Source organism: Manis javanica, chromosome 4 (assembly GCF_040802235.1).
Source record: "Manis javanica isolate MJ-LG chromosome 4, MJ_LKY, whole genome shotgun sequence".
NCBI lineage: Eukaryota > Metazoa > Chordata > Mammalia > Pholidota > Manidae > Manis > Manis javanica.
Window position 1 is genome coordinate 123764406 of NC_133159.1, and position 26319 is coordinate 123790724.

The 26319-nt window shown below is 40.3% G+C and overlaps 1 protein-coding gene across 1 annotated transcript; it reads left to right on the forward strand.

Moving 5' to 3' along the window:
- The first annotated feature begins 4 nt into the window (after window positions 1-4).
- On the forward strand, window positions 5-25625 carry MYH4 (myosin heavy chain 4). Its single transcript, XM_037026968.2, has 40 exons — window positions 5-99; window positions 330-378; window positions 2773-3016; window positions 3097-3240; window positions 3605-3761; window positions 4525-4552; window positions 4648-4762; window positions 5483-5575; window positions 5727-5790; window positions 5938-6036; window positions 6155-6258; window positions 8009-8147; window positions 8749-8867; window positions 9011-9160; window positions 9709-9879; window positions 12016-12325; window positions 13185-13255; window positions 14173-14260; window positions 14344-14461; window positions 14782-14905; window positions 14994-15130; window positions 15258-15513; window positions 16158-16400; window positions 16708-16884; window positions 16968-17113; window positions 17198-17288; window positions 17380-17769; window positions 18268-18394; window positions 18737-18855; window positions 18983-19179; window positions 20397-20580; window positions 20661-20826; window positions 20928-21052; window positions 21305-21613; window positions 22223-22426; window positions 23794-23919; window positions 24006-24176; window positions 24262-24366; window positions 24469-24564; window positions 25355-25625. Exons 3-40 carry the CDS (start codon window positions 2813-2815, stop codon window positions 25505-25507), a joined length of 5820 nt encoding a protein of 1939 aa, XP_036882863.2. The 5' UTR covers window positions 5-99; window positions 330-378; window positions 2773-2812; the 3' UTR covers window positions 25508-25625.
- The last annotated feature ends 694 nt before the right edge of the window (window positions 25626-26319 follow it).

The following is a 26319-nucleotide window of genomic DNA, read 5'->3' on the forward strand; positions in this document are numbered from 1 at the left end:
CAACTAGGACAGCTGAGATGGATGCTGTGTTTGCAGAATGGTCTCTATAAAAGTGGAGTTGAGATGCCTCTGTCCCGTCCTTCCTCAAAGTTCTTTAAGGTATGTATATGTGATAGAACACTTGGCCAGTCTTACATTCCTTATGATAATGATGATAATTATTCACTTACAGGAGATGGCTGCTGTTTACCAAATTTTAATTTTTCTTTCCAACATTCCTAAGGATGGCATTGTACACAATGTAATTACTACACTGTGATTTTATTGTACTTTGTGATTAAATGAGAAAAAAAGAGAATCTGCATTCTCGTCTGTTTATCTTTCAACAGGGGTTATCTGCTTTGAGCCTGCCGTCTTCTTCATCTGGTAGCACAGGAGGTAAGTGTAATTTTTTATTGTTATGCTCTAAGAACAGATGAGTCTTTATTGCTATGCCTTTAAGACCTACCATTTTATTTTCTAGTTTAGTATTGGGAATAGGATACAAGGAGCAACTGTTCTTCAACAATGGCTTCTCATGAAATTTTGACTTTTTGGGCCACTTAACCAAACAAAATTTAATGCCATGTCTTTCACATGTTGTTCAAAAAGTTTATAAAAGATGTAATGATCACATGTAATATTTAATGTTAACTACCATTTCAACTTAACCAATAAGAATGTATTGTAGAAATTGAATGGTAAAATCAGCAATGTGTTGATCTGGAAGTCAAAATTTCTAGGTGCCAATGGAAGCTTTTCACTGACTCTAGTTGCCTGAGTCAAGCCAGATGGCTTTTACGTATCTTGAAATACAGTGTGTTGTGGAATTAGCGCTGAACCTGGGCTTAAGGAGAACAGGGCTCATGTCCCAGCACCACCACTTACACCTCTGTGACACTGAATGACCCTTCATCTTTCTGGGCCTTACTTTCCTCAGGAATAAAATGAGGAGTCTGGGTTTTAGTTGCCTGTTAGCGTCTCTCAGGCTCTTGCTGTCTATGATCTAAGTCAGTGGTTTCCAAGTAGTTCTCCACAGAATCAAACTTTTAACAGCATCCTCCAACCCCACATGTTGGGACCTTCCTTTCAGTATTACATTAAGAATATGCATCGTGATGAATACCTACTATGCATTTAATAATTATTTTAAATTAGTTACAGTTTATTCAGCAGGCATATTCACTTAGAAAACTATAGAAAACATATTGTTTGCTTGGTCATGTTGGTTATTTAAACTTGAGGCAATTATCACTGTGCAGGGGGATCCAAGACTCCCTGCAACAACTCTGAGGACCCCTGGGGGACTTGTGAGCCACAAGCTGGGAAACCACTGAGCTCAGATTCTGCGTCTGTGGACACACTGTACTATAGTAATCTCTCCATGGTAGTGTGCTGTTAACTCAAAATTGCCTGGTGTAAAAACAGACACAGAAACAAAAAAATAACCTAACAGAATAACACTGCTCATTCAAAGAAAAATACCCTGACTTTAAACGTTCAACATTATCCCCTGAAAATGTGTCTAAATTTCACTGTCTCACCAAGAGACTTTCACAGGTGTGAGCTAGATTGCTTTTAGAGAGAGCGTGTGTGGCAAATGCTCTGTATAGCACTCTAAGTCGAGAGGAAGTCTAATGTGATGACAAAAAACCAATATGCCTTCTGGAAAACTGTCGAAAGGTTGAGGCTGTTGTCATTGGTTGGCAACCAAGACAGGGCTTCCCAGGAACCAGCCTCTCCTCTGCCCCACAAAAGTCACCCTTGTTAGCTGCTCACTCACCCTGTACTTGCCATCAGGGCAAGAGGACATATTTTCTTGTCATTAATTTGTCAGTGGGAAAATTTTTTAAGTTTGTTTTGGCTTGAAACTTAATTTCTTCTGAAATGAGAGATGTTTACAGAATTGGTATTTAAAAAAAAGAGGAGGGGAAAAGAGAGAGACCTAAAATAATAAGACTCAGATAAAAACATCTGGTATGCTGAAATTCAGCTCAAAACATAGACTAAAAATATACAATCACTACAAACTTTTTTAGTTCAGGTGTTGTTTTTCTTCAAGAACCTTTTAAAGTTATCTTCTGTTTTGATAATACTGCTGACTCTCACACAGTTTAAGAACCTAATTTTGACCTAGGACAAAACCATCTGTGGCACTGTGCTCACCGCCCCTTTACTTACCTACTATATGCCAGTTACCTAGGAGTTTATTGTGCTTACAGGTTTCCAATCCGGAGTATGTCCTGAAAGAACAGACGTACCTTTTCATACATCCAACTTTAATAACTTTTACATCCAATTTATACATCCGGTTTCAATAATTTGGTGCAGGAGGGAAATTTGCCTAAATATTTGAGTTTTTGAATGGTTCATTTATATTATAAAGCCACTGGCAACAGTTATTTTCCGTTTCTTTGTATCATCACAATGTCAGAAGAGGGGAAGTGGTAAAAGGAAAAGAAAGAAAAGGAGACATATAAAGAGAAGATTCTGAACACAGTTGGGGCACCACAAACGTTGCTGATTGAGAATGTGAATTCTTCCCACATTTCTCAACTAAGGTTTACAATACTGAGGAGGGAATGGAGGCTCAAAATATCATGAAAATTAAACCACCAACATAAGGCTTTTAAAAAAATCAAAGATCTGACCTCTGGGCACCTTTCTGCAGCACGTAGGAAAGATCCCTGAAGCAGCAGTGAGATCAGCATGGGGGTTGAAGCACATCAGGGAGAAAGCAACAGGACACCACCCACGCCCACCCCGGGTCATCGTGCCGTTTCTTCCCTCTAGGTACGCCTGGTGCCCGCACTGCCGCCAACAACCCGCAGCCATGAGTTCCGACGCCGACATGGCCGCTTTTGGGGAGGCTGCTCCTTACCTCCGAAAGTCTGAAAAGGAGCGCATTGAGGCCCAGAATAAGCCCTTTGACGCCAAGACTTCTGCCTTTGTGGTGGAAGCTAAGGAGTCCTACGTGAAAAGTACAATTCAGAGCAGGGAAGGGGGGAAGGTGACAGTGAAGACGGATGCTGGGGCTGTAAGTAACATCAAAGGATGGGACGCGTACTTGCTCCTTTTCTACTGCTTGGCTGATGCGTGCTGGTCTTCTCTTGCCAGACTCTGACCGTGAAGGACGACCAAGTCTTCCCCATGAACCCTCCCAAATATGACAAGATCGAGGACATGGCCATGATGACCCACCTGCACGAGCCCGCGGTGCTGTACAACCTCAAAGAGCGCTACGCAGCCTGGATGATCTACGTGAGCGCCCCCTCCAAGTTCCTTCTCCCTAACGCCATGTACTATGTTGGTTGAAACAAAGACTTTATGTTCAGATTGGCTGCTACAATACTGTCTTAAGACTAATCATTGGTTAGTGTTATAAATTCTGGTGTATTTGAAAATGTGCATGTGAAAACCATCTACTTAATGCTGATTTTTTTTTGGAAAACGGAAGCATTTTGCGCAGCTGTGGGTATTGGAGGGCGGCAGCAAATGAATGAATCAAGTAGCCTTGTGAGAACTGCTGCAGTTCTCAGACCCCTCCCACCTTGCTCTTAGAGCAGTATTTCCAAGGCAGATTAATGAGGTGACTGCCAACTAGCAACCTTGTCATTTCCCACAGACCTACTCGGGCCTCTTCTGCGTCACTGTCAACCCCTACAAGTGGCTTCCAGTGTACAACCCCGAGGTAGTGGCTGCCTACCGAGGCAAGAAGCGCCAGGAGGCCCCGCCCCACATCTTCTCCATCTCCGACAACGCCTATCAGTTCATGCTGACTGGTGAGTGACTCCATAACTACACTTTCTATAGCCATTTGTGAAATACTTATATACTAGTAACAGGAAGAGACAGTAACAGTACTGAGAATAAAATGTTCAGCACAAATATAATAACAGTAATAATAATAGCAAAAAATAGGATGCTAACATAGTTAGTACAATAATTAATAGTATAGTAATAACAACAATGGGGGGAATACATTTAGAATAGACCAGTTCCAAAAATCTAGGGAATTTAGATAAGGTTTTCATGCTAAATTCCAAATTAATTAATCCAAATCCAACTCAAAACTAACCAAATTTAGGCATCAACTCTGCACTTTAATTATAGCTAATATGTCACCCATCCTAAAAAAGGCAGCTTTAAAAATCTTATAGTGACAAGCTATCACAATTACCATGTAATACTTTGGATTGTACATTAGTAACATGACAGGATTCTGAACTGAACCAGATGACTAAATGAGACATGCAAGTATTACTACTCATCAGGTATTGAAAGATCATTCTCATAGATGGGATGGTGAAATAATGTGCTACATATCTATCACATTAAAGGTAACAGGAGTTTAACACACTGATTAATCAGCATTATCTTTTCCCATTTATTTCAAAAAGAATCTTGTGAAACAAATAAAGCACCAGTTGATACAGCTCTTTATTTTATGAGCAGGGAGGTTTAAAAGACAACTTTGAGTTCACAGGTACTGTGTTAATCTATGTGCTATTTTTTAAAAATATTTCTTTGGTTTCTCTTTCACAGATCGTGAGAACCAGTCCATCCTTATCACGTATGTAGATTTCACACCTTTCTGTTGAGTGTTGATCATTGTGGTGGTTACTATGACCTAAGATTCTTACTTTTTCTTTCATGTGGACTTGACAGTGGAGAATCTGGTGCAGGGAAGACTGTGAACACCAAGCGTGTCATCCAGTATTTTGCAACAATTGCAGTTACTGGAGAGAAGAAAAAAGAGGAACCTACTCCAGGCAAAATACAGGTGGGGAGGAAATTCATTCAAGTACGAAAGAGATTAAATAGACCTTTAAAAATGTGACCAAGGTACTTCAGAATCATAGCTACCAGTTGCATGCTATGCCAGAGTCTGGGAAATAAGCCCTTGGAAGGGCTTCTGAGGATGAGATGTACTGCTAGGTTCAATAGGCAAAAGTTATCACAACAGTTTTATCAGAAGGAAAAAGGGTGATATAGAAATCAAGGTCATGTCACTGGAGTGCCCCACTTTCCATTACTTTGTGTCATTGCAATGTCTAAAAGGGGGGAGAGTAGAAAAGGGAAAGGAAGCAGAAAAATAAGATTCTGAACACACTTGAGGCATCACAAGCATTGCTGCCTGAAACATGAATTCATGAACATTTCTCAGTTAAGTCTTACAATACCAAGGATTTTATGTATTTATATTTTATGTCATTTCTCCTAAAAAACTGGAAATCTCATGACAAGTTATTATTACTATATAAAACTTTGGATTGGACATCAATAACATGACAGGATTTTGAACTATGAACCAGGTGACTAAGTGGGACTAAATCCTTCCCCCTCACTCACCAATTTGTCTTCCTTCTCCCTCGTGTCAGAAAGACTCACCCAGAAGTCACAGAATCCTGGGGAGGGGAGGGGGCCAACTGGAAGTTATTTTAGCAGACTGCCATTCATCTTTTCCAGGGTTTCTTTACCTATCTTATTCACTTATCTTAAGGGGACCCTGGAAGATCAGATCATCAGCGCCAACCCCCTGCTGGAGGCCTTCGGCAACGCCAAGACCGTGAGGAACGACAACTCCTCCCGCTTTGTGAGTCACCTGCTCTTCCTTCTCATGTGGGGGTCGGCACAGGCCCTCTGTACGTGGGGTATCAGTATCTTTTCCACCAATTTGGTCCATAGCTAAAGAAATAATGCCTGCCATTTAATATGCACAATAAGTCATCCTTTGCCTTTTTAAGGGAAAATTCATCAGGATCCATTTTGGAGGCACAGGCAAACTGGCTTCGGCAGATATTGAAACATGTGAGTTAACAGATATTAGTGATTGAGAATCGTTGTCTTTGGGGATATATATTGAACATTCTTGTTTCCTGTGTTGTGTGAACTTTTCAAATGCTTAATTTTCTACTGTGGCCTTTCCTCTCAAATGTGCTTAATCTGACTTTCCAGATCTGCTGGAGAAGTCCCGGGTTACTTTCCAGCTAAAGGCTGAAAGGAGCTACCACATATTCTATCAAATCATGTCCAATAAAAAACCAGAACTTATTGGTAAGAAGTATCTTTATATCTACCAAGGCAGAATAACAGCCTTTCTAAGAAGTCCCTCTGAAATATTTTTGATGACCCAAGTATTTCTGGCTGTATTTGTTCTTTCCCATGTGTACAGAAATGCTTCTGATCACCACCAACCCGTATGACTTTGCCTTTGTAAGTCAAGGTGAAATCACAGTGCCCAGCATTGATGATCAAGAAGAGCTGATGGCCACAGATGTAAGTAGCAGGTGCAAGGCAGGAAAAACACATTCTTCTTCCAGTATACAGTACTCTCCCCCATGAGAGTGGGCAGCATTAGCAGAAAGACCATAAATAGGCCATACTAACTTTCAGGCTTTCTTACTCCCTGGAATAGAGTTAAGGGATATTTCAATGTTCTCTATCCCCATGTATTAGAATGCCTTAAAGGTCTCATATTCCTTGGCTAGTTGGCTTTTTTTTTTTTTTTTGGTCATTCTAGGTCAATTTTTATACTCCAGTAGTGAATGTTTCTCTTCTGTTTTATGTCAGCCCCTACCTCCAAGAATCCAGAGAAGAGCTACAATATTTTTACACTTTTTATGACAGAATGTGGAATTCCCACAGTTCCTCTATAGTCAGATGTACACACAAACTTTGTTTGCAATGCACCTCTCTGGGCTCACAGCACAGCCGGCTCCTCCCTATGCAGCATCAGAAGAAATAGATAGTCTACATCAAAAACACTCCATACAAGACTTTACATTTTGAAACTATTGATTGTCTCCCTCTTTTTTTTTTAAGGATTATTGCTCTTTGGCTTATTTTCTTTATACATATACTTCATATATCTCATATTTTCTTTTGCATTTCTGAATAGGCAACCTTCTTTGATTATTCTTCACTTTATACCAGCAGAAATATCTCAACATTCCCAAAATAGGATTGAAAGTTGCTTGCAAAAATATTATTTCTTTTAAAATATTATTTTCAAGAAGTCTGTAAACTGTGTGCCTTTATCTTACAAATAGTTAGCTTTTACTCTCTGTAACTCATTCTGTAATTCAGATTTCAAAAGTCATATGGAGCTGAGAAAGACCCTCTGGTGTCAGAGGTTAAAAGGAAAATGAGCAGCCTTGTTCCAGGACTTCTGTAAAAAATGTCTAAGTTCTGTAAACAGGTTGAGTCAATGAGCTAAACCTGGAAGGCACTAATCTGGGAAATGGGTCTTAGGAGACTAGAGTAGTAAGTAAACATACTTTCCTCTACCTTCCGGATGCCTGCCCCCATCGTGTAAGCTGTTTCAAAGCTTAGCATGGGCAACTGAGAAGGTTCTGATAGAGAAAAAAGACACAAAGATATTTCAATTAAAGAAAAAAGTTCTTTTCAAGAATGTCTCTTTGATACATGAATAATGACCAGGTAGAGTTCACTGCCAGCCATCTCATGGCCAGCTGAGCTATGACTTGATATCAGAGAGGCATGTGGAGAAAAACTCGGGGCCATCGCTGTTTTCACATCCTCTCCCCAGCTGCATCCTTCATGCCCAATAGTAGGAAGGTAGATTCTGATTATGTATTAGGCTCCCACGACATAAGAGAAAAAGGAGAAAACAGAGTTTTGTGAGACTGGGGAAAAGCAGCAAGGAAAGCCGTGAGACAGTGAGAAGCATGTGGAACAAGACCAGGCTAATGTGGAGAAATAGGAAAACCTCCAGTCTTGGTATCCAAAGATGTGGCTCTGAGTCCTAGCTGAGTGAGCGTGAACAAGTCACACAACATCTTTACTGTCCGCTCGATGCAATGGGAAGACTAATGCATACCTCTTGGTGTTGCTATGTGGACCAAAGTGGTAAAGGATATGTATGAGTGCTTTTGGAAGATGGCAAAGTGCTAGCCAAATATAGGCAAGGCACGAGGAGGGAAAAGTGGGGAAGCAGGCCCCCATGTCCCAGGGAGTCTGCCATGGTGATAACTGTGAGGTGAGTTAAATTCAACTGTTTCTACAGAGTGCCGTGGATATCCTGGGTTTCAGCAGTGATGAAAAAGTGGCCATCTACAAGCTCACGGGGGCTGTGATGCATTATGGGAACATGAAATTCAAGCAAAAGCAAAGGGAAGAGCAGGCAGAGCCAGATGGCACGGAAGGTACCACTCCCTGTTACCAATTGCCAGAACAGATGCCATCAGCTCCTCTGATGCAGGGACCATGGTTTTCCTTCCTTTAACCTGTTTGACCGAGGGGAAAGTATTAGGGGAAATACATGACACACTGCCTGAGGTCTTTCATGACTGAGCACATTTGTGGTGATGTGATTTCTGCCCATTCCGTTCTTCACTGACTGATGGTTAGCTAGTATTTGCCATTTGATTTAAACATTTTATTCCAGTGACTACTTTGTGTGCACACGTGCAGCACTGGAAGGAAAAAAAATCGGAATTTTCCTGTTGCTACTCCTGTAGAAAGTCTCCCATACTTTTTTTTATCTGTGGTCTACTTTTGCTGTGTTTTAAATATCACACAGAGAAAGCATCAATTCTCCAAGTTCCAAATGATCATCACAAAATATAAAAGACTGAAACTGGCTTGAAAGGTGGCACTGCATTTGAAGCAATATGAACAAGGAAATAGGTTTTACCACATTTGCACATTATTCTTTGAGTAGAACTTTTTTCCTATGTCATTGTCATTGAAACCTTAAACTGTGTAAGCCACGGCCAGCTTCACCACTCTCACCTGTTCATGTAGTTGCTGACAAGGCAGCCTATCTGACAAGCTTGAACTCTGCTGACCTGCTCAAAGCCCTCTGCTATCCCAGGGTCAAAGTCGGCAATGAGTACGTCACCAAAGGCCAGACTGTGCAGCAGGTAAGCATGACTTAAACCCCCTGCTCTTTGAACAACAAGCAGACTCAAGGGTCATCATTTCAATTATAAAAACTATACTACCACAAGCAGAGTCAAGGGTCATCATTTCAATTATAAAAACTATACTACCACTGTTCTTGAAGGTGTACAATGCAGTGGGCGCTCTGGCCAAAGCCATCTATGAGAAGATGTTCCTGTGGATGGTCACCCGCATCAACCAGCAGCTGGACACCAAGCAGCCCAGGCAGTACTTCATCGGGGTCTTGGACATCGCTGGTTTCGAGATCTTTGATGTGAGTAGTGATCTGACAGAAAATTAGCAAACTGAAATCCCCAATCAGGTGATCCATCTTGTTAGAGCATGTAAAGGTATCTCTACAAAAAGTACAAAATGGAATTTGTGGTACAGAAAGGTCTTTGACAGGGGTCTACAGAAACGAGTAAACAGGAATAAATAAGAAAAGGGAGTTTTATTCTTTCCAGTCTAGAAGTCTGAAAGAATGGTCCATGAAAGATTATAATATTCAACATTTATCTGGGATCAAAGCAGATAAACACAGAAATACTTCCTTAAGTTATTCTAAGGGAATATTTAAAAGACAACCTCATTTAACAGCATTTTGCCTAATATGCATGAGTTCATGCAGTTACTTGGAAAGCAAAGTATTTTAGAGTCAGTTCTCCTTTGTTTAGTATTCTGTCATATATTAAGAAAACACTCTGGATGTTTATAATGTAATAAACCAAAATGCCTTAAATTCAGAAGAAAATATCAGTTGCTACTCTGTAGATCCAAATACTTAAGTCAGGAGTAACTTTCTATATTTATCTTTTCCCATAGTTCAACAGCCTGGAGCAGCTGTGCATCAACTTCACCAACGAGAAACTGCAACAGTTTTTCAACCACCACATGTTCGTGCTGGAGCAGGAGGAGTACAAGAAGGAGGGCATCGAGTGGGAGTTCATCGACTTCGGGATGGACCTGGCTGCCTGCATCGAGCTCATCGAGAAGGTGTGTATGACTTTTCAAGCCTTCCAAACTTGAAAAACAAATCCACCTCCTTATGCTTAATTGCAATCACAATTCTCCAAGAACAAGCAGTGTTTTATCACATCCTCTGTACTCTGATCAGTTGTGAGGTGTGTCACAAGTGATCTGTTGTTAATGCATAAAGTATTTTGTACAAAAATAGTGGCAACACACACACACACAAACATAGACACAGGGATTCCATTTTTTCCTCTTATAGCCTCATTCTCCCTCACTTTTATCCCCATATGATTTCATGTGCATGGGAGAAAGGAATGAAATTATAGCTAGTATTGTGATGCAGAGTAGTAATTAACTGCCGTGAACCCATGATGGTGTATTGTGCATACATCATCCATCCTTCATGTGCATCACGGCAGGACGTGTCAAGATGTGTTCAAGGTTGGAAGGTTAGCTCGTCCACTGTCGCAGTCATGCAACTATGATGACTACTGAACAAACACCAAACCTCTCTGCGGTTTACCTGGAAAACAAGTCCTGAATTCCTCATTATCAGTGGGGTGATACATCAGTTCTGAGTATGTTAAAACTCATCAAGCAATCATTAAACACTTTCAAAAGTGTTTGGGGAACTCATCATATACTACTGATACCAACAAAGTATATGGTTGGACCTAGCAGGCCTTATGCTAAATTAAGTAAGTCAGAACAAGAAAGACAAATGCCATATGTTTTCACTCACATGTGGAGTCTAAAAATGTAAATGAAGAAAAAAATAAAAATGATCTGAAGCAGGTCATTTTTAATATCGTTACTATACTCCTAGAAGCACGAGACAGGAATATACTGTTTATCAAAGACAAGAGTTTAACAAGCCTAACATAAACACCAGCCAATCTGGGTCTCAGGAAAGCAAGTGAGACTTATGAGTCTGTTTTATGAGGAACAGACTCATAAAAACAGAGAATAAACTATTGGTTGCCATAGGAAAGGGAGTGCGGAAATGGGTGAAATAGGTGAAGAGGATAAAGAGGTAAAACCTTTCAGTTATGAAATAAATAAGTCATGGGGATGAAAAGTACAGCATAGGGAATATAGTCATGGATTTTGAAATAACTTTGTATGGTGACAGATGGTAACTATACTTATCATGGTGAGCATTTCATAATATATATAAATGCCAAAGCACTATGCTGTACACTGGAAACTAATATGTCAACTATACTTCAGTTTAAAAAAAGCATATTGGGAATTCATCACAGACCTATTGACACCAATAAAGTATATGGTTATGTGTGAACTCTACCCTAAGCAGTGGGAAGGGAAAAGCAAATGCAACAGCCATGGAGGAAAATTTCAAATACTCATGTCAAAATTCATACAAGTATGAAAGATGAGAGTGTAAAAGCAGACTAGGCCTTCCCAATTTGGGCAAAAGGTATTTTCATCTGGTAATATAGTATCTCTACTATTCATAAAAACTATATAGTTTTTTTCCTAATATTTCAGTTTCTGGAACATCAAAATAGCTTTGGGAAAACAATTTGTGACTGAGGCAAAATTATCAGTATTGAATCTTCTATCACTCTTTCAGATCAAATTTACCACTGAGAGAAGTCAGTCTACTTACAAAGCTAAACCAAATTATCATCACTTGCCTCCACAGTGATGGAGAACCCGGCTTAGCGTACAAAGAGTTTTGACAATACAACCCTTTTCTGCTGGGACTGGATCATTTTTAGTTATTATACAACATCTTTCTTCTCTTCATACTTTGGTAGCATCTAGCTTAAGGTAAAATTACAGTGTTGGCAGGGAAGAAAGACTTAGACATATACATTTTGGGGATGAATAATTCAGCTTTGGATTTTTATTTTATATTGTGAACATATAAAGTTTGCCAAATGTCACAGATGGGCTTCTTTTTTAAATTCAGTCTTTCTAAGAAACATATTTCCCATATGTCCTGGATACACAATTATTTCACATTTCAGCAAAAGAGAGAGGCAGTAACATAGGATCATACTTATTTTATTTCTGATCATCCCAAGTTTCCTTTAGAACATTATATTTTCAGGCTTCTACCAAGTACATAAACTACTGTAGCATATTTTTCTGAGGGACTCATCATTATCATCCCTTTTTTCCTACTTTCAGCCGATGGGCATCTTCTCCATCCTGGAAGAGGAGTGCATGTTCCCCAAGGCCACGGACACCTCCTTCAAGAACAAGCTGTATGAGCAGCACCTTGGAAAGTCCAACAACTTCCAGAAGCCCAAGGTGGTCAAAGGCAAGGCCGAGGCCCACTTCTCGCTGGTCCACTATGCAGGCACCGTGGACTACAACATCGCCGGCTGGCTGGACAAGAACAAGGACCCACTGAACGAGACAGTGGTCGGGCTGTATCAGAAGTCTGCAATGAAGACTCTGGCTTACCTCTTCTCTGGGGCTCAAACTGCTGAAGCAGGTCATTTTAAATATCATTACTATACTTCTAGAAGCACAAGACAGGAATATACTGTTTATCAAACACAAGAGTTTAGCCAAGCCTAACATAAACACTAGCCAATCTGGGTCTCAGAAAAGCAAGTGATGCTTAGTAAGTGTGGCACAGTCTCATACTGACAGCCCTTCAGAGCTAAAGCTGACTGTAGATCATTTAGTCACCGGCCTCATTTCACCAGTGAGACCCAGAGAGATGAAGACTTGCTCCAGATCAGACAGCTCAATTCTACTATTTTAGCAGTACTGGAGCCTTCAAGGACCCAGCTAATTTAGAGAGGAGGAAATCCTTTGTCAGGGCACTCATGTTTGAGGAATTGGAGCTCTGTTCCCTTAAGTCTCCCAAGAACCAGATGCAAAAGGAATGGTATGGAGGCACCAGCAAGTAGGAAAGAGGACTTCTCTGCAGGCTACCAGAGACTCCCTGAGACCTGGGACCAAGAACGCACCCTTGCCTGTTCTCCGGGGGATGTGTGTTACGGAGGCAAGACTGCTCCATCTCCCAGGCCCTTCCTTCAGGGGACAGGCTTTGCTGATTTGGAGTAGAGGAGTCCCATCCCTTCCCCACGACCACCCTTTTCATCCACAGTCCTTGCTTTTTGCTATTGATTTTATTGTTTTCCCAATGCCTATAACGTGAGTCAATGTTTATTTTTTCTTAATCTACAATTGAAGGAGGAAAGATACAGAAAGAAGAATAGATATGATACAAGTGAATGACCACAAATTTAAATTCCAAAGGGAATTTCAGCAGTCCTGATGTCTATGGAGAGTACTTAGAAGGCTTTTGCAAATAATTTTAATTTTTCTATTTTATTTTTCAGAAAGTGGTGGTGGAAAGAAAGGTGGCAAGAAAAAGGGTTCCTCTTTCCAGACGGTGTCAGCTCTTTTCAGGGTGCAGTATTTTCTTAAATTCTAAAAGCTTATTTTTGTAAGAAAAATCAAATTATCATAGCTTTAAAAAAAATGTTTTTGAAGATCCATGATGAAACTAAAAAAAGTAGTGATGTACTAAAAAAAAATCAGGAAAATGCCTTAGGAAAAAATTTAAAAAAGAAGACCCACAGTCTGTCTCTTCACACCAAACCCTATAATAAATGGGAACATTTCCCCTTTAGGCCCCCAATTTAAAAGATACACAAACAAATTTCACATGAAATCAAACCTTCACTGTATTCAGTTACATCTACTTCACATGATCAAAGTCTCAGTGCAAATTTTCTCTGATTGGCAGAGCTTGAGAAAAATAAGTTGAAATGGCCTGGTTTTGTGTAATCTGTAATTTCCTATCTATACTCCATATGGATGATTTCTCTTGACCACTGTGATTTTTTCTTCACTGAGACAGCTGATTAAAACTCATGAAATGGGGCACATTAACTACAGATTATAGATAGGGACTTTCATGTAGATGCAACTAGGAATTTTTTTTTTTTTTACTGTTCATTGTTATTATTTATTTTTTGGTATCATTAATCTACAATTACATGAAGAACATTATGTTTACTAGGCTCCCCCCTTTACTAAGTCCCCCCCACATACCCCTTCACAGTCACTGTCCATCTGTGTAGTAAGATGCTGTAAAATCACTACTTGTCTTCTCTGTGTTGCACAGCCCTCCCCGTGCCCCCCACGCACTATACATGCTAATCGTAATGTCCTCTTTCTTTTTCCCCGCCCTTATCCCTCCCTTCCCACCCATCCTCCCCAGTCCCTTTCCCTTTGGTAACTGTTAGTCCATTCTTGAGTTCTGTGATTCTGCTGCTGTTTTGTTACTAGGAATTATTTTAAAGCTTTTTATATGTTTTATAGGAGAATTTAAATAAGCTGATGACGAACCTGAGGAGCACCCACCCCCACTTTGTGCGGTGCATCATCCCCAATGAGACCAAAACTCCTGGTAAGAAACAAGAGCATGAGATACTCCAACAGGCACAGGGTGAAAAGTCAGTTCTCAGGAAGGCGCACTCTGCTGTGTTTTAGGGGCCATGGAGCACGAGCTCGTGCTGCACCAGCTGCGGTGTAACGGCGTGCTGGAGGGCATCCGCATCTGCAGGAAGGGCTTCCCCAGCAGGATCCTCTATGCAGACTTCAAACAGAGGTTTTTGTTTCATCATTTCTCCCTTTCAATGTGTTAGTCTGTATCAAAATTGTGACATAGTTCATTTTAAACTTTTCCTTGAAAACTGAAATGCAGTGATTTGAAAAGTGATCGTGAAAGAAAGGCAACTCGGTTTATGTTACCGTAAGTTTTTCATCATATCTCCCCAAGTTTTACATAAAGCAGGTTTGATTGTTGTGATGAAATTTTTTCTGCAAAAGTCAATCTATTATTTTTTTCCCAAATGATAGCTATCAAGAGTTCTACCTTTTTTTTTTCAATGAAGAAAACCCACATTGTTATACTTTTTATTCTGACAGATACAAGGTTCTAAATGCAAGTGCTATCCCAGAGGGTCAGTTCATTGACAGCAAGAAGGCTTCTGAGAAACTTCTAGGGTCCATTGACATTGACCACACCCAGTACAAATTTGGTCACACCAAGGTACAAACAACTGAAATTTCTGCCATAATTTCATCACCACTGGACTTTCTCATTAGTAGAAATAACATTTAACTTGTTCTTTGGCAAGGTTTTCTTTAAAGCTGGCCTACTGGGAACTCTAGAAGAGATGCGAGATGAAAAGCTGGCTCAACTTATCACACGCACTCAAGCCGTGTGCAGAGGGTACCTGATGAGAGTGGAGTTCAAGAAGATGATGGAGAGGAGGTGAGGGACCAAGTACAGGTCCTCCTCCTTCACATGGTCATAACAGAATGCAGTGTGGTCTGTACTTTGTTGAGGGATGGTCACTTTCTACATTCTTCTTCATTTGCATCTTTTTTCTTTCCTACAGAGAGTCTGTCTTCTGCATCCAGTACAATGTCCGTGCCTTCATGAATGTGAAGCACTGGCCTTGGATGAAGCTGTATTTCAAGATCAAGCCCCTCCTCAAGAGTGCAGAGACAGAGAAGGAGATGGCCAACATGAAGGAAGAATTTGAGAAGACCAAAGAAGAGCTGGCTAAGTCAGAGGCAAAAAGGAAAGAACTTGAAGAGAAAATGGTAGTTCTGATGCAAGAGAAAAATGACTTACAGCTCCAAGTTCAATCTGTGAGTATTATACATTGCACAGTTCAACCTCACCTTATCATCCAATCACTATATGACTGGCTATGAGAATCTTTTTAAGGTTATAAACAAATGATTTCTACCGAAACATTTGTTGTAGCTGTTTGCCCTTCAAAACCACTAAGACCCAGACCTAAAGAAGCAATAGATGCAGTCATAAATTATGCTACATATATTCATATGTGCATTCATACATAGTTTGGTCATCAGTGAGCAAAGTCACAAAAATATCCATAGACATTTTCCTTCCTTTATAGGATCTTCTCTTAAATTATTCTTGGTGAATATTTTGTGCATGAAATAGAAGTTATGTTGTTTTTACCAAGGCACAAAAAAAAAAGGGCTAGATTAATCACCCCTCAAATGTGAGAGAACTTAGTCCTCGAATGAATAAATGAATTTTCCAAAGTAACCAATGTACAGATTCTGCCAAAAGGCCATTTTTCCTTATTTGACCTTCTGGGCATAGATATCTGGAAGAAATCTGTTATCATATTTTAAAGTTGGCAAGTTAGCTGGCATGTGTTGACCAAACTGGGTGAGTCATGGAAGTTTCCACCCTTTAGTAAATTATGTGTTTGTAGATTAAGCTTAGACACATGAAAATGTCTCATTTCCCCTTTTAGGAAGCAGACGGCTTGGCTGATGCAGAGGAAAGATGTGACCAGCTGATTAAAACCAAAATTCAACTTGAGGCAAAAATCAAAGAGCTGACTGAGAGGGCTGAGGATGAGGAGGAGATCAATGCCGAGCTGACGGCCAAGAAGCGGAAGCTGGAGGACGAATGTTCAGAGCTGAAGAAGGACATAGATGACCTTGAGCTGACACTGGCCAAGGTTGAGAAGGAGAAACATGCCACAGAGAACAAGGTACAAATCATGATCCATTTTAAAGTACTTTTAAGTGCTAGCTCGTTACTAAAGTATTTTAACTGAAAATTATGTAATCTTAAAATTATTGAACATGAAAGGAAAATACTGTCAAAATTATGTCATACCTTCAGTCTTTACCATTTCTATTTGCCTTGACCTTCGTCTCCTATATTTTTCAGCTACATAAGCCTGGGTTAGCTTCTAGTTTTCCATCTCAGGCTGACATTGTCCTAAGATATAATCATATTTTTCATCAAGACAAGAGGATGTCATTAACATTCCCATAATTTGTTCAAATCAAAAGGTGAAAAACCTCACAGAAGAGATGGCAGGCCTGGACGAAACCATAGCTAAGCTGACCAAGGAGAAGAAGGCCCTCCAAGAGGCCCACCAGCAGACCCTGGATGACCTGCAGGAGGAAGAGGACAAGGTCAACACCCTGACCAAAGCTAAAATCAAGCTAGAGCAGCAAGTGGATGATGTAAGTGTGTCTTTAATATCCACTTGAAAGGTTTTTCTGTTTTAAGTAAACTTTCATGTGTAACACAGTGACTTTCTCCTTAGCTTGAAGGGTCTCTGGAGCAAGAAAAGAAACTTCGAATGGATCTAGAGAGAGCAAAGAGGAAACTGGAGGGTGACCTAAAATTGGCTCAAGAATCCATGATGGATACAGAGAATGACAAACAGCAACTTGATGAGAAACTCAAAAAGTAGGGACTTCAAAAAAAATTCTGTATGGTATCACCTTTCAATTCATGAGTATTAATGTGTCTTGTTCTTTCTTCTGTCGAAAGGAAAGAATTTGAAATCAGCAATCTGCTAAGCAAAATTGAAGATGAGCAGGCAGTAGAAATTCAACTACAGAAGAAGATCAAAGAGTTGCAGGTGAGTCATCTCACCTCCATTTTTTTCTCTGCACACCCAAAATACTTGAAATTGAGATGAGTTTCTGCTAATGTGCTTGGGTTTCTCCCAGGCCCGCGCCGAGGAGCTGGAGGAGGAGATCGAGGCGGAGCGGGCCTCCCGGGCCAAAGCAGAGAAGCAGCGCTCTGACCTCTCCCGGGAACTGGAGGAGATCAGCGAGCGGCTGGAAGAAGCCGGAGGGGCGACCACGGCCCAGATTGAGATGAACAAGAAGCGGGAGGCTGAGTTCCAGAAAATGCGCAGGGACCTGGAGGAGGCCACCCTGCAGCATGAAGCCACGGCGGCCACGCTGAGGAAGAAGCACGCAGACAGCGTGGCCGAGCTTGGGGAGCAGATTGACAACCTGCAGAGGGTCAAGCAGAAGCTGGAGAAGGAGAAGAGTGAGATGAAGATGGAGATCGACGATCTGGCCAGCAACATGGAGACTGTCGCTAAAGCCAAGGTCTTTATTAACTTGTCTCCTTTTCATCTTTATTTGCAGTGATTCAAAATGATAGAGTTTATATATGACTTTATCTAATCTAACTGTACAAACTTTAGATGCTACGTCAAATTTTAAAATTATTCCTAAGAGGCATCACTATATTGAATTATTTCAGTCTTCATGACTTATTTGTAGAAATCACTTTAACTTTGTCTCTATTACAGTGAAAGAACACAATTACAGAAAAAAAATGCTTACCTAAAACCATACTCTAGATGATGCAAAATTTAAATGATGTTGATGCTTTCCAAAAGAGAATAATCTAATTATTATTCACAAAAATTTATTTATTCATTTAGCCAAAATAATATGCCTCTTTATCCAATGCACCACACGGGGCTTTGAAACAGATATGAAAGTAAATAAAACTCAGCCCTTTGAACAACTAGTTACAGATTCCCATATCCCTGACTTACAAATAGAAATCTTTTCCTGTTTTCTGCTTAACCACCACAGGGAAGCCTCGAGAAAATGTGCCGCACACTAGAGGACCAGCTTAGTGAAGTAAAAACAAAGGAAGAGCAGCAACAACGCTTAATAAATGAATTGTCAGCCCAAAAGGCACGTTTACACACAGAATCAGGTCAGTATGTGAACAGGACCAGCCTGTGGAGAGATGAAGAATGAAAGGCAAACCTCCACCTAAGAAATGGAACACAACCCATTTCTCAGGTCATGTGTACCCATTTATCATTGATTGGTTATTCCTGCATCTTCTTAGTGTGAGAAGGTACAAAGAATGATTATAAGTTGTAACTGAGAAAAAATTAAACTCCCTTTTTGAAAAAGCATGAAAACCTTTTCAACAGTATCAAAGCTCTTGAGTTATTCATCAGGGAGTAAGAAAGTTCTAATGTTACTTCATTCTTTAAATTATTCTCCACTACACAACAGAACTAAATTGCTCATGTTTTGTCCTTTGCAGGTGAATTCTCACGACAGCTAGATGAGAAAGAAGCTCTGGTGTCTCAGCTATCCCGAGGCAAACAAGCCTTTACACAACAGATTGAGGAATTAAGGAGGCAGCTAGAAGAGGAGTCTAAGGTGAGAGTTCCCCAGCTGATACTTTCAGTCACGTGAACTTTGCAGCATGACATGCTATGGAACTTCAGATAGAGCATATCAATGATCAGAACGTAAGCTGACAGTGCACACGCTTTGGTTGGTCCAGGCCAAGAACGCCCTGGCACACGCCCTGCAGTCAGCCCGCCACGACTGTGACCTGCTGCGGGAACAGTACGAGGAGGAGCAGGAAGCCAAGGCCGAGCTGCAGAGGGCGCTGTCCAAGGCCAACAGCGAGGTGGCCCAGTGGAGGACCAAATACGAGACGGACGCCATCCAGCGCACAGAGGAGCTGGAGGAGGCCAAGTACAGACAATTAGTGCAGAGTGGGGGGTAGAAATAAAAGTTAAAAAACAGCAGAAGTAAAATAAAAGAAAAAATATTCCAGGCATGGAGATAGGTGAAGGCTTTCAGCCTATTTGCTGAGTGGTGGATTCCACCATATTCTTCTTACAACCTAGTGTATGTCCCCTGGTGAATGGACCAAGATGGGAGCCCTCTTCCCATTCTGGTCTATTACAAATGGATCTTAAATTTCTTCCACCCAAAATGAATTTATTATTAACAGCATACCTTTATGAATCAAGTAGAATTAATGTCTTTTAATGTAAGGAGACAATGAAATTATCTGGCATATTATTATATTATAATTAACAGTAATCAGTTTATCCCTGCCTGCAGTATTTAAATTCAGAATAAGGCTATCATACCCTGCCATCATTTAACTAACAAGTATCAATGAACTTATTCACTAGCGACACACATTTTTTGTAAAATAAAACTCATGGGAGCTACACATGGAAGGAAAATAACCATTATATTCCCAGTGAAGGAAGTGCCCCTGACTTTGATTGATCTCAGCAGTAGTTAGAATTAAACAGAATGAGAGGGTTTGGCAAGCATTTACAGAAGGAGAATTCTAGGTAAGAGTGTGGGCTGGTGAATAAGACTTTAGAGTTTATTTGGGAAATGGAATAATGGAATAAGATTTACTGTCTGGGATGGACAAATCCAGTCAGCAAGTTTATAACTTTGTAACTTGCAAATCCAGAAAATATAATTGTGAGACCTTAGACATGTCACTCTGGGCCAGTTGCCTCATGTGTAAGGAAGACCGTATTAGAAAGTGTTTCAAGATTCTATTCAGTGCTAACATTCTTTGAAGGTCTGCCTCCTGTTCATGGCTATTCCTTCCTCCTCACCCTCACACCCTCCCGTGCCATGGCTCACTCAACTGAAGCGCTTACTAATAATCTCTCTCTCTCTCACACACACATACAAAAAAAAAAATGGCCTCATAACTATGTTTGACAACACCTGAGATAAATATACAAGAATTCACTAGGGAAAACAGAATTCTTCAGGGATAAAATGGGTACTGAGAAGATACTTTAGAAAACCTTAACAACTGTGGACAGAGGAGCAAAAAATCTTCAGGAAAATATGCTTTCCTAGTCAGCAGCTTTATAAAGTTTACTGTGGTAACTTTCTGATCCCATGTAATCAAATGACCAACTTTCCAGGAAGAAGCTGGCCCAGCGTCTGCAGGATGCAGAGGAACACGTGGAAGCTGTGAACGCCAAATGTGCTTCTCTAGAAAAGACAAAGCAGCGGCTCCAGAATGAGGTGGAGGACCTCATGCTGGATGTGGAGAGAACAAACGCAGCCTGTGCAGCCCTGGACAAGAAGCAAAGGAACTTTGACAAGGTAGCCCACAGTAACCGGCTTCCTAGGGAGAAATGCTCATGATTCTTGGTTACAGAGGCTTACTTCTGATGTACTTCCAGGTCCTATCAGAATGGAAACAGAAGTGTGAGGAAACTCAGGCTGAACTTGAGGCCTCCCAGAAGGAGTCCCGTTCTCTCAGCACTGAGCTGTTCAAGGTCAAGAATGCGTACGAGGAATCCCTGGATCAGCTTGAAACGCTCAAGAGAGAAAATAAGAACTTACAGCGTGCGTCTCTGTAATCATTTTGGTTCAAAAATGGTAGGGAGATATCTTTTCAATTTTTTATTTTTCTCAACTGAATTTGGTATTTTGTTATTAAACTACAGAGGAGATTTCTGACCTCACTGAGCAAATTGCAGAAGGAGGAAAGCATATTCATGAATTGGAGAAAATAAAGAAACAAATAGATCAAGAGAAGAGTGAACTACAGGCTGCCCTAGAGGAAGCAGAGGTACATGTTTCATTTGCTCACCTATGCATTATAGATAAATTGAAAAATTAATAGCAACTGAGATCTATCATGTAGCAAACCTTTAGGGGATAACTCATGTAATTCAGTGAGAAATATTGAATTGTACCTTGGGAATACAGAACTAACAGGCTAAATTAAGATGTATGAAAGTTTGTGAGTTTTTTTAATGCCTTCTGTACAAAGAAAAAAAAAATAACTCTTTAGATAACCTAAACGTTGTATTTTGAAAAGGCATCTCTTGAGCATGAAGAAGGCAAAATCCTTCGCGTCCAACTTGAGTTAAATCAGGTTAAATCTGAGATTGACCGGAAAATTGCTGAAAAAGATGAAGAAATCGATCAGCTAAAAAGGAACCATCTCAGAGTTGTGGATTCGATGCAAAGCACCCTAGATGCTGAGATCAGGAGCAGAAATGATGCCCTGAGGATCAAGAAGAAGATGGAGGGAGACCTCAATGAAATGGAAATCCAGCTGAACCACGCTAACCGCCAGGCTGCCGAGGCGATAAGGAACCTTAGAAATACACAAGGCATCCTGAAGGTATATTGGGATAAACACACAGTCTGGGCATAGTTGTGGAATTCAAAGTTTAACATTTTAGTACTATATGCATAAATCTAAATTATATGGTAACTAGCTGCCAAGTTTATGTTCACAGCTGAAAACAGTTTAAATCAGGAAAGCCCAGGACAGAGCTGACCTGATGAGAAAGATAAGTGGTGAGGGGTGGGGAGAAAGAGGAAGGGATGAGCGTTTTACCACATGTCACCACACAAATCACTTCATTTATGTAGACTTCATTTGTTTAATGTACATAGATATACATATATTTGTTTATATATATATTTAATACACATAAAATAGCACCATTAGACTGGCTCATCTTTAAGGATCCTCTCCCGAGCCAAAATTTTGTAGCTTTAGCCATAGATTTTTTTTTTTATGATTCAGGATCTAAGATAATATAACATCATATTCTTTTGAGTAGAACCACTACCCTAGGTTACAAAGAATTTGTCACTAAAGGGGCATGCAGATTTTTCCTATCTAATCATACTCTAAGTACTAAGATCAAAGTATGTATATTTTGACCCTAAATTTATATTTTTTTAATTGAAACATGAGTAAGAGTCTTTGTCTCCTGTGCAGGACACTCAGCTACACTTGGATGATGCCATCAGAGGCCAAGATGACCTTAAAGAACAGCTGGCCATGGTGGAGCGCAGAGCGAACCTGATGCAGGCTGAGACTGAAGAGCTAAGGGCATGCCTGGAACAGACTGAGAGGAGCAGGAAGGTGGCAGAGCAAGAGCTTCTGGATGCTAGTGAGCGTGTGCAACTCTTGCACACCCAGGTGAGGTTCAGGACTATGGCTGACCAGATGCATTCCCTGAAGGTAAAGATAATTTGAGAGGATAAGCTCATTTATAAAGGAAGAGGTAATCTTGGCAATCTTGTCCCTTTTTCAAGTTCTGGAAAATGTACATCAGTCAGTATGTATTGAGTCCTAGCTGGTCCACAGGTACATTTATGGATTGGCATAATCATGTTGGTTTGAAACAATTTAGTGTTCTAGAAACTTTTGTACAAAAGCACAGAAGATCACCTACTAATAACCATATGTACATTAGTGGTCACCTTGTCTTTTGCAACTCTAAACTGCAAATAGATAAGCAAATAAAACAGAGGAGAAAGAATAAGCCACCAAGTAATACTTACATAGCATGTATGCACATAAAGTTAACTTCATGGGATATAAAAAGAAGCCCTTAAGTTCAAATTCATGGAGGCCATCCTTACAGCTGGTCAGCACTGTTGTCTATAATGGACTTGTCAAAGAACTGGTGGTACCTCCTCACAACAGCTAATACACAGCCTTGCAGTATGTATGCATTTACTGCCATGGAAAGATGTTCTCAATGTAGTTAGTGAAGAAAGCAACTTAAAAAGAATATATAAAGCATGATCTTTCTGTTGAAAATATACAGGAAACATCTACAAGGATAAACAAAAGTGTTATCAGTAGTTATCTCAGGTAGTGAGAACCCAATAATTATTCTTTGTGTCTTTTTTGTTAATTTGTATGTTCTACTAATTTGTACAATATACATATGTTATTATATACCTTTTAAAAGTTGCAATATAAGGCAATAGTCATCATGGAAATGTTACCATCTACTACAAATAATTTTAAATTCAAATTAAATGCAAATTTTTCTTACTCAGTATCCTTGACTTGACTAAATATTTTAAACACCGTCAACTTTCCAATACATAAGGGATTCTTGGTTCATTTGTGTATGAATAATGATGCCATTTATGTGCTTTAAAATATGGAGCCAACAAACATGAATGAACAGCTAAAAATTAATAACCCACTTATTATAAGCTGTATAGTGCTATGTGTACATATTAAGAATATCCCTTAAATTTTTTCTTGGGCTTAGAGTTGTGCTTTATGGTTACAGTAGCCAATGACTATTGTCAATTATCTTTGACATCAAAAATTAAATTTTACTTGGAAGAATTTAAGAGAACTTTTATTAATAGAAATATGAGTATAAAGAAGAAAAAGCATAAGCTTAGAATCAACTTTTGTTTTTGTCTTTATTATGAATATTTCTTAGATAAATAACTAATACCTGTGTACAGCAGTAAAAATGACAGTGTATATAGTTATAATTAAATATGCTGCCCTTCTTTTTTATTCGTTTGAAACAGAACACCAGCCTGATCAACACCAAGAAGAAGCTGGAGACAGACATTTCTCAAATCCAGGGAGAGATGGAGGACATCATCCAGGAAGCCCGCAATGCAGAAGAGAAGGCCAAGAAGGCCATCACTGATGTGAGCAGAGGGCGACGCCATGGTCAACGTGGATCTCGGCGTGCTTTCGCAGCTCCCTCAACTGGCTTTGTTTTACTGCTGCTTAGGCGGCCATGATGGCCGAGGAGCTGAAGAAGGAGCAGGACACCAGCGCCCACCTGGAGCGGATGAAGAAGAACCTGGAGCAGACGGTGAAGGACCTGCAGCACCGCCTGGATGAGGCTGAGCAGCTGGCCCTGAAGGGCGGGAAGAAGCAGATCCAGAAATTGGAGGCCAGGGTGGGTCCCGGTCACTTCATTTGATTCCCAGCCTGTTCATGAGCTAGTTACAGCCAAATTACCGAACACCTCTGTTGTCTTCCAGGTGAGGGAGCTTGAAAATGAGGTTGAAAATGAACAGAAGCGCAATGTTGAGACTGTGAAGGGTCTTCGCAAACATGAGAGAAGAGTGAAGGAACTCACTTACCAGGTGACAAGGCTTTCCATATTTTCCAGGCCAATAGCTTTCAAGAAAATGAAACAATGAGTTGTTTTCAAGTAATGACATCATTTGCTACCCCTTTCATTTCAGACTGAGGAGGACCGCAAGAATGTTCTGAGGCTGCAGGATTTGGTGGACAAATTACAAACCAAAGTTAAAGCTTACAAGAGACAAGCTGAAGAGGCTGTGAGTATTTTCACGCTGAGACAGAAAGGTTCAGGAGCCAGCTTTGGTGGAGCCTGAAGTTCACAGAACTTAAGAGGCTTTGTTTAAGGTGAAGAATATAAAACTGGGAATATATAAGTAGGTAGGAAAATGAGTATTTATTTAGAATAAACATTTTTACCACTAATTACTGGAGCCATTCAGGTTCATTTCTTCTGAGACCTCATTAAGCAATTTCCAGACATGTTAGTGTAGATATGCTTCTAGTTTCAACCTACTTCCTTCCCTATCCAAAACATTCCACAGCTCCCAGCTATTCCCAGCACTCACTGGGGATGTGCAAATGAGGGCTCTGAAGTCCAAGCCTTATTTAACTTCATGATAAATCCATCTCAGAACATTTCTTTTTCATGTGGCTGCAGTTATCTTTCTCATCCTGTTAACTCTAAAAGCTTCTTTAAGGTTCTCTGCATCCAATATTCCCACTGTGCCTATTTTTTTAAAGTTTATTTCACAGAAACAAGATTGATTCAGATTCCTGCTACTTTGATCTCCCTGTTGTCACTGTAGTGTCTTTAGTTTGCCAGGAAAAGTCAAGTGAGAGAGACTGAGCAGGAGGGTTGTAAGCACATTCATTCATAGAGGCAAGTATGTGGGATGTCCTGCCCCCACATAAGTATGTCACCAACAGAAACTTTTGAATCTCATTTATGAAGCACATCTTGTCCTGTTTCTATTAACAAAGGCAGAAAGAATCAGCAAATGTCAATGTCAAGTTTGCTTGTTCTCTCAAATGCATCTCTTTCCTCAGGAGGAACAATCCAACGTCAACCTTGCTAAGTTCCGCAAGCTCCAGCATGAGCTGGAGGAGGCCGAGGAGCGGGCCGACATTGCCGAGTCCCAGGTCAACAAGCTGAGGGTGAAGAGCCGTGAGGTTCACACGAAAGTCATAAGTGAAGAGTGATTCATTCTAATGTAAAAGGTGACCAAAGAAATGCACAAAATGTGAAGTTCTTTGTCACTTCACACATCTCTATAACATCAAGGCAATAAAATCTGCAGACAATTTTGCAGTCTGAAAACATGTGTCTCTTAATTACAAGCTCTATAGTATTATTAAAACTAATTCATTTATTTGACATTTGTTAAGCTGTATGCAACTGGAGACTATGACAAAAACCAATGTGGTCCATGAACCATCAACTTTAATAAAAGGCAAACGAAATTCCGCGCTCTGTGAGGGTGGTGACTATACGCTTAATTCCATTCGACCAATTTTACTGACCACCAAGTATGAGTCTATACAGAAATAGCACCAAAGGTATGACAACCATCGCTGCCTTTGAGGAGCATGGGCCTGCGGGAGACACAGTGATTCAGATTATGCTACAACGTGCACACACTGATGGAAGAATGCAAACAGTGCAGCAAGATCACTGAGTAAACTGCTAACCTGGGGAATCCAGAAAGGCTTCTCAAAGGTGATTGTGATCTAGCTGCTTACAAATGAGCAGATAGTTACTGGGGAAAGAGAATAGGAGATGATCATTCTAAGAAGAGAAAACAAGCAGGAGACTTCAGAGTAGTTTAAGCATAGGCTCCATGAGCAAGGAGCCTCAGATGAAGCCAGAGAGGGAAGTTAAGCTCCGACGGTGAAGGGAACAGCCTCATAGGCAGTGCTGAGGAGTTAGAACACTTCACAAGGAGAGATGACACAATTTCGCAGTACTATGGAGGATGGGATTGAATAGGAAGACCGGAGCCTGGAAAGCCTGT

Bases quoted from the DNA above. Each gene is read 5' to 3' on its own strand.
- MYH4 (XM_037026968.2), top strand. From the start codon at position 2,813: ATGAGTTCCGACGCCGACATGGCCGCTTTTGGGGAGGCTGCTCCTTAC. The intron at 16,401-16,707 runs GTACAAATCATG...TCAAATCAAAAG, and splicing joins AACATGCCACAGAGAACAAG to GTGAAAAACCTCACAGAAGA. The intron at 17,114-17,197 runs GTAGGGACTTCA...TTCTGTCGAAAG, and splicing joins CTTGATGAGAAACTCAAAAA to GAAAGAATTTGAAATCAGCA.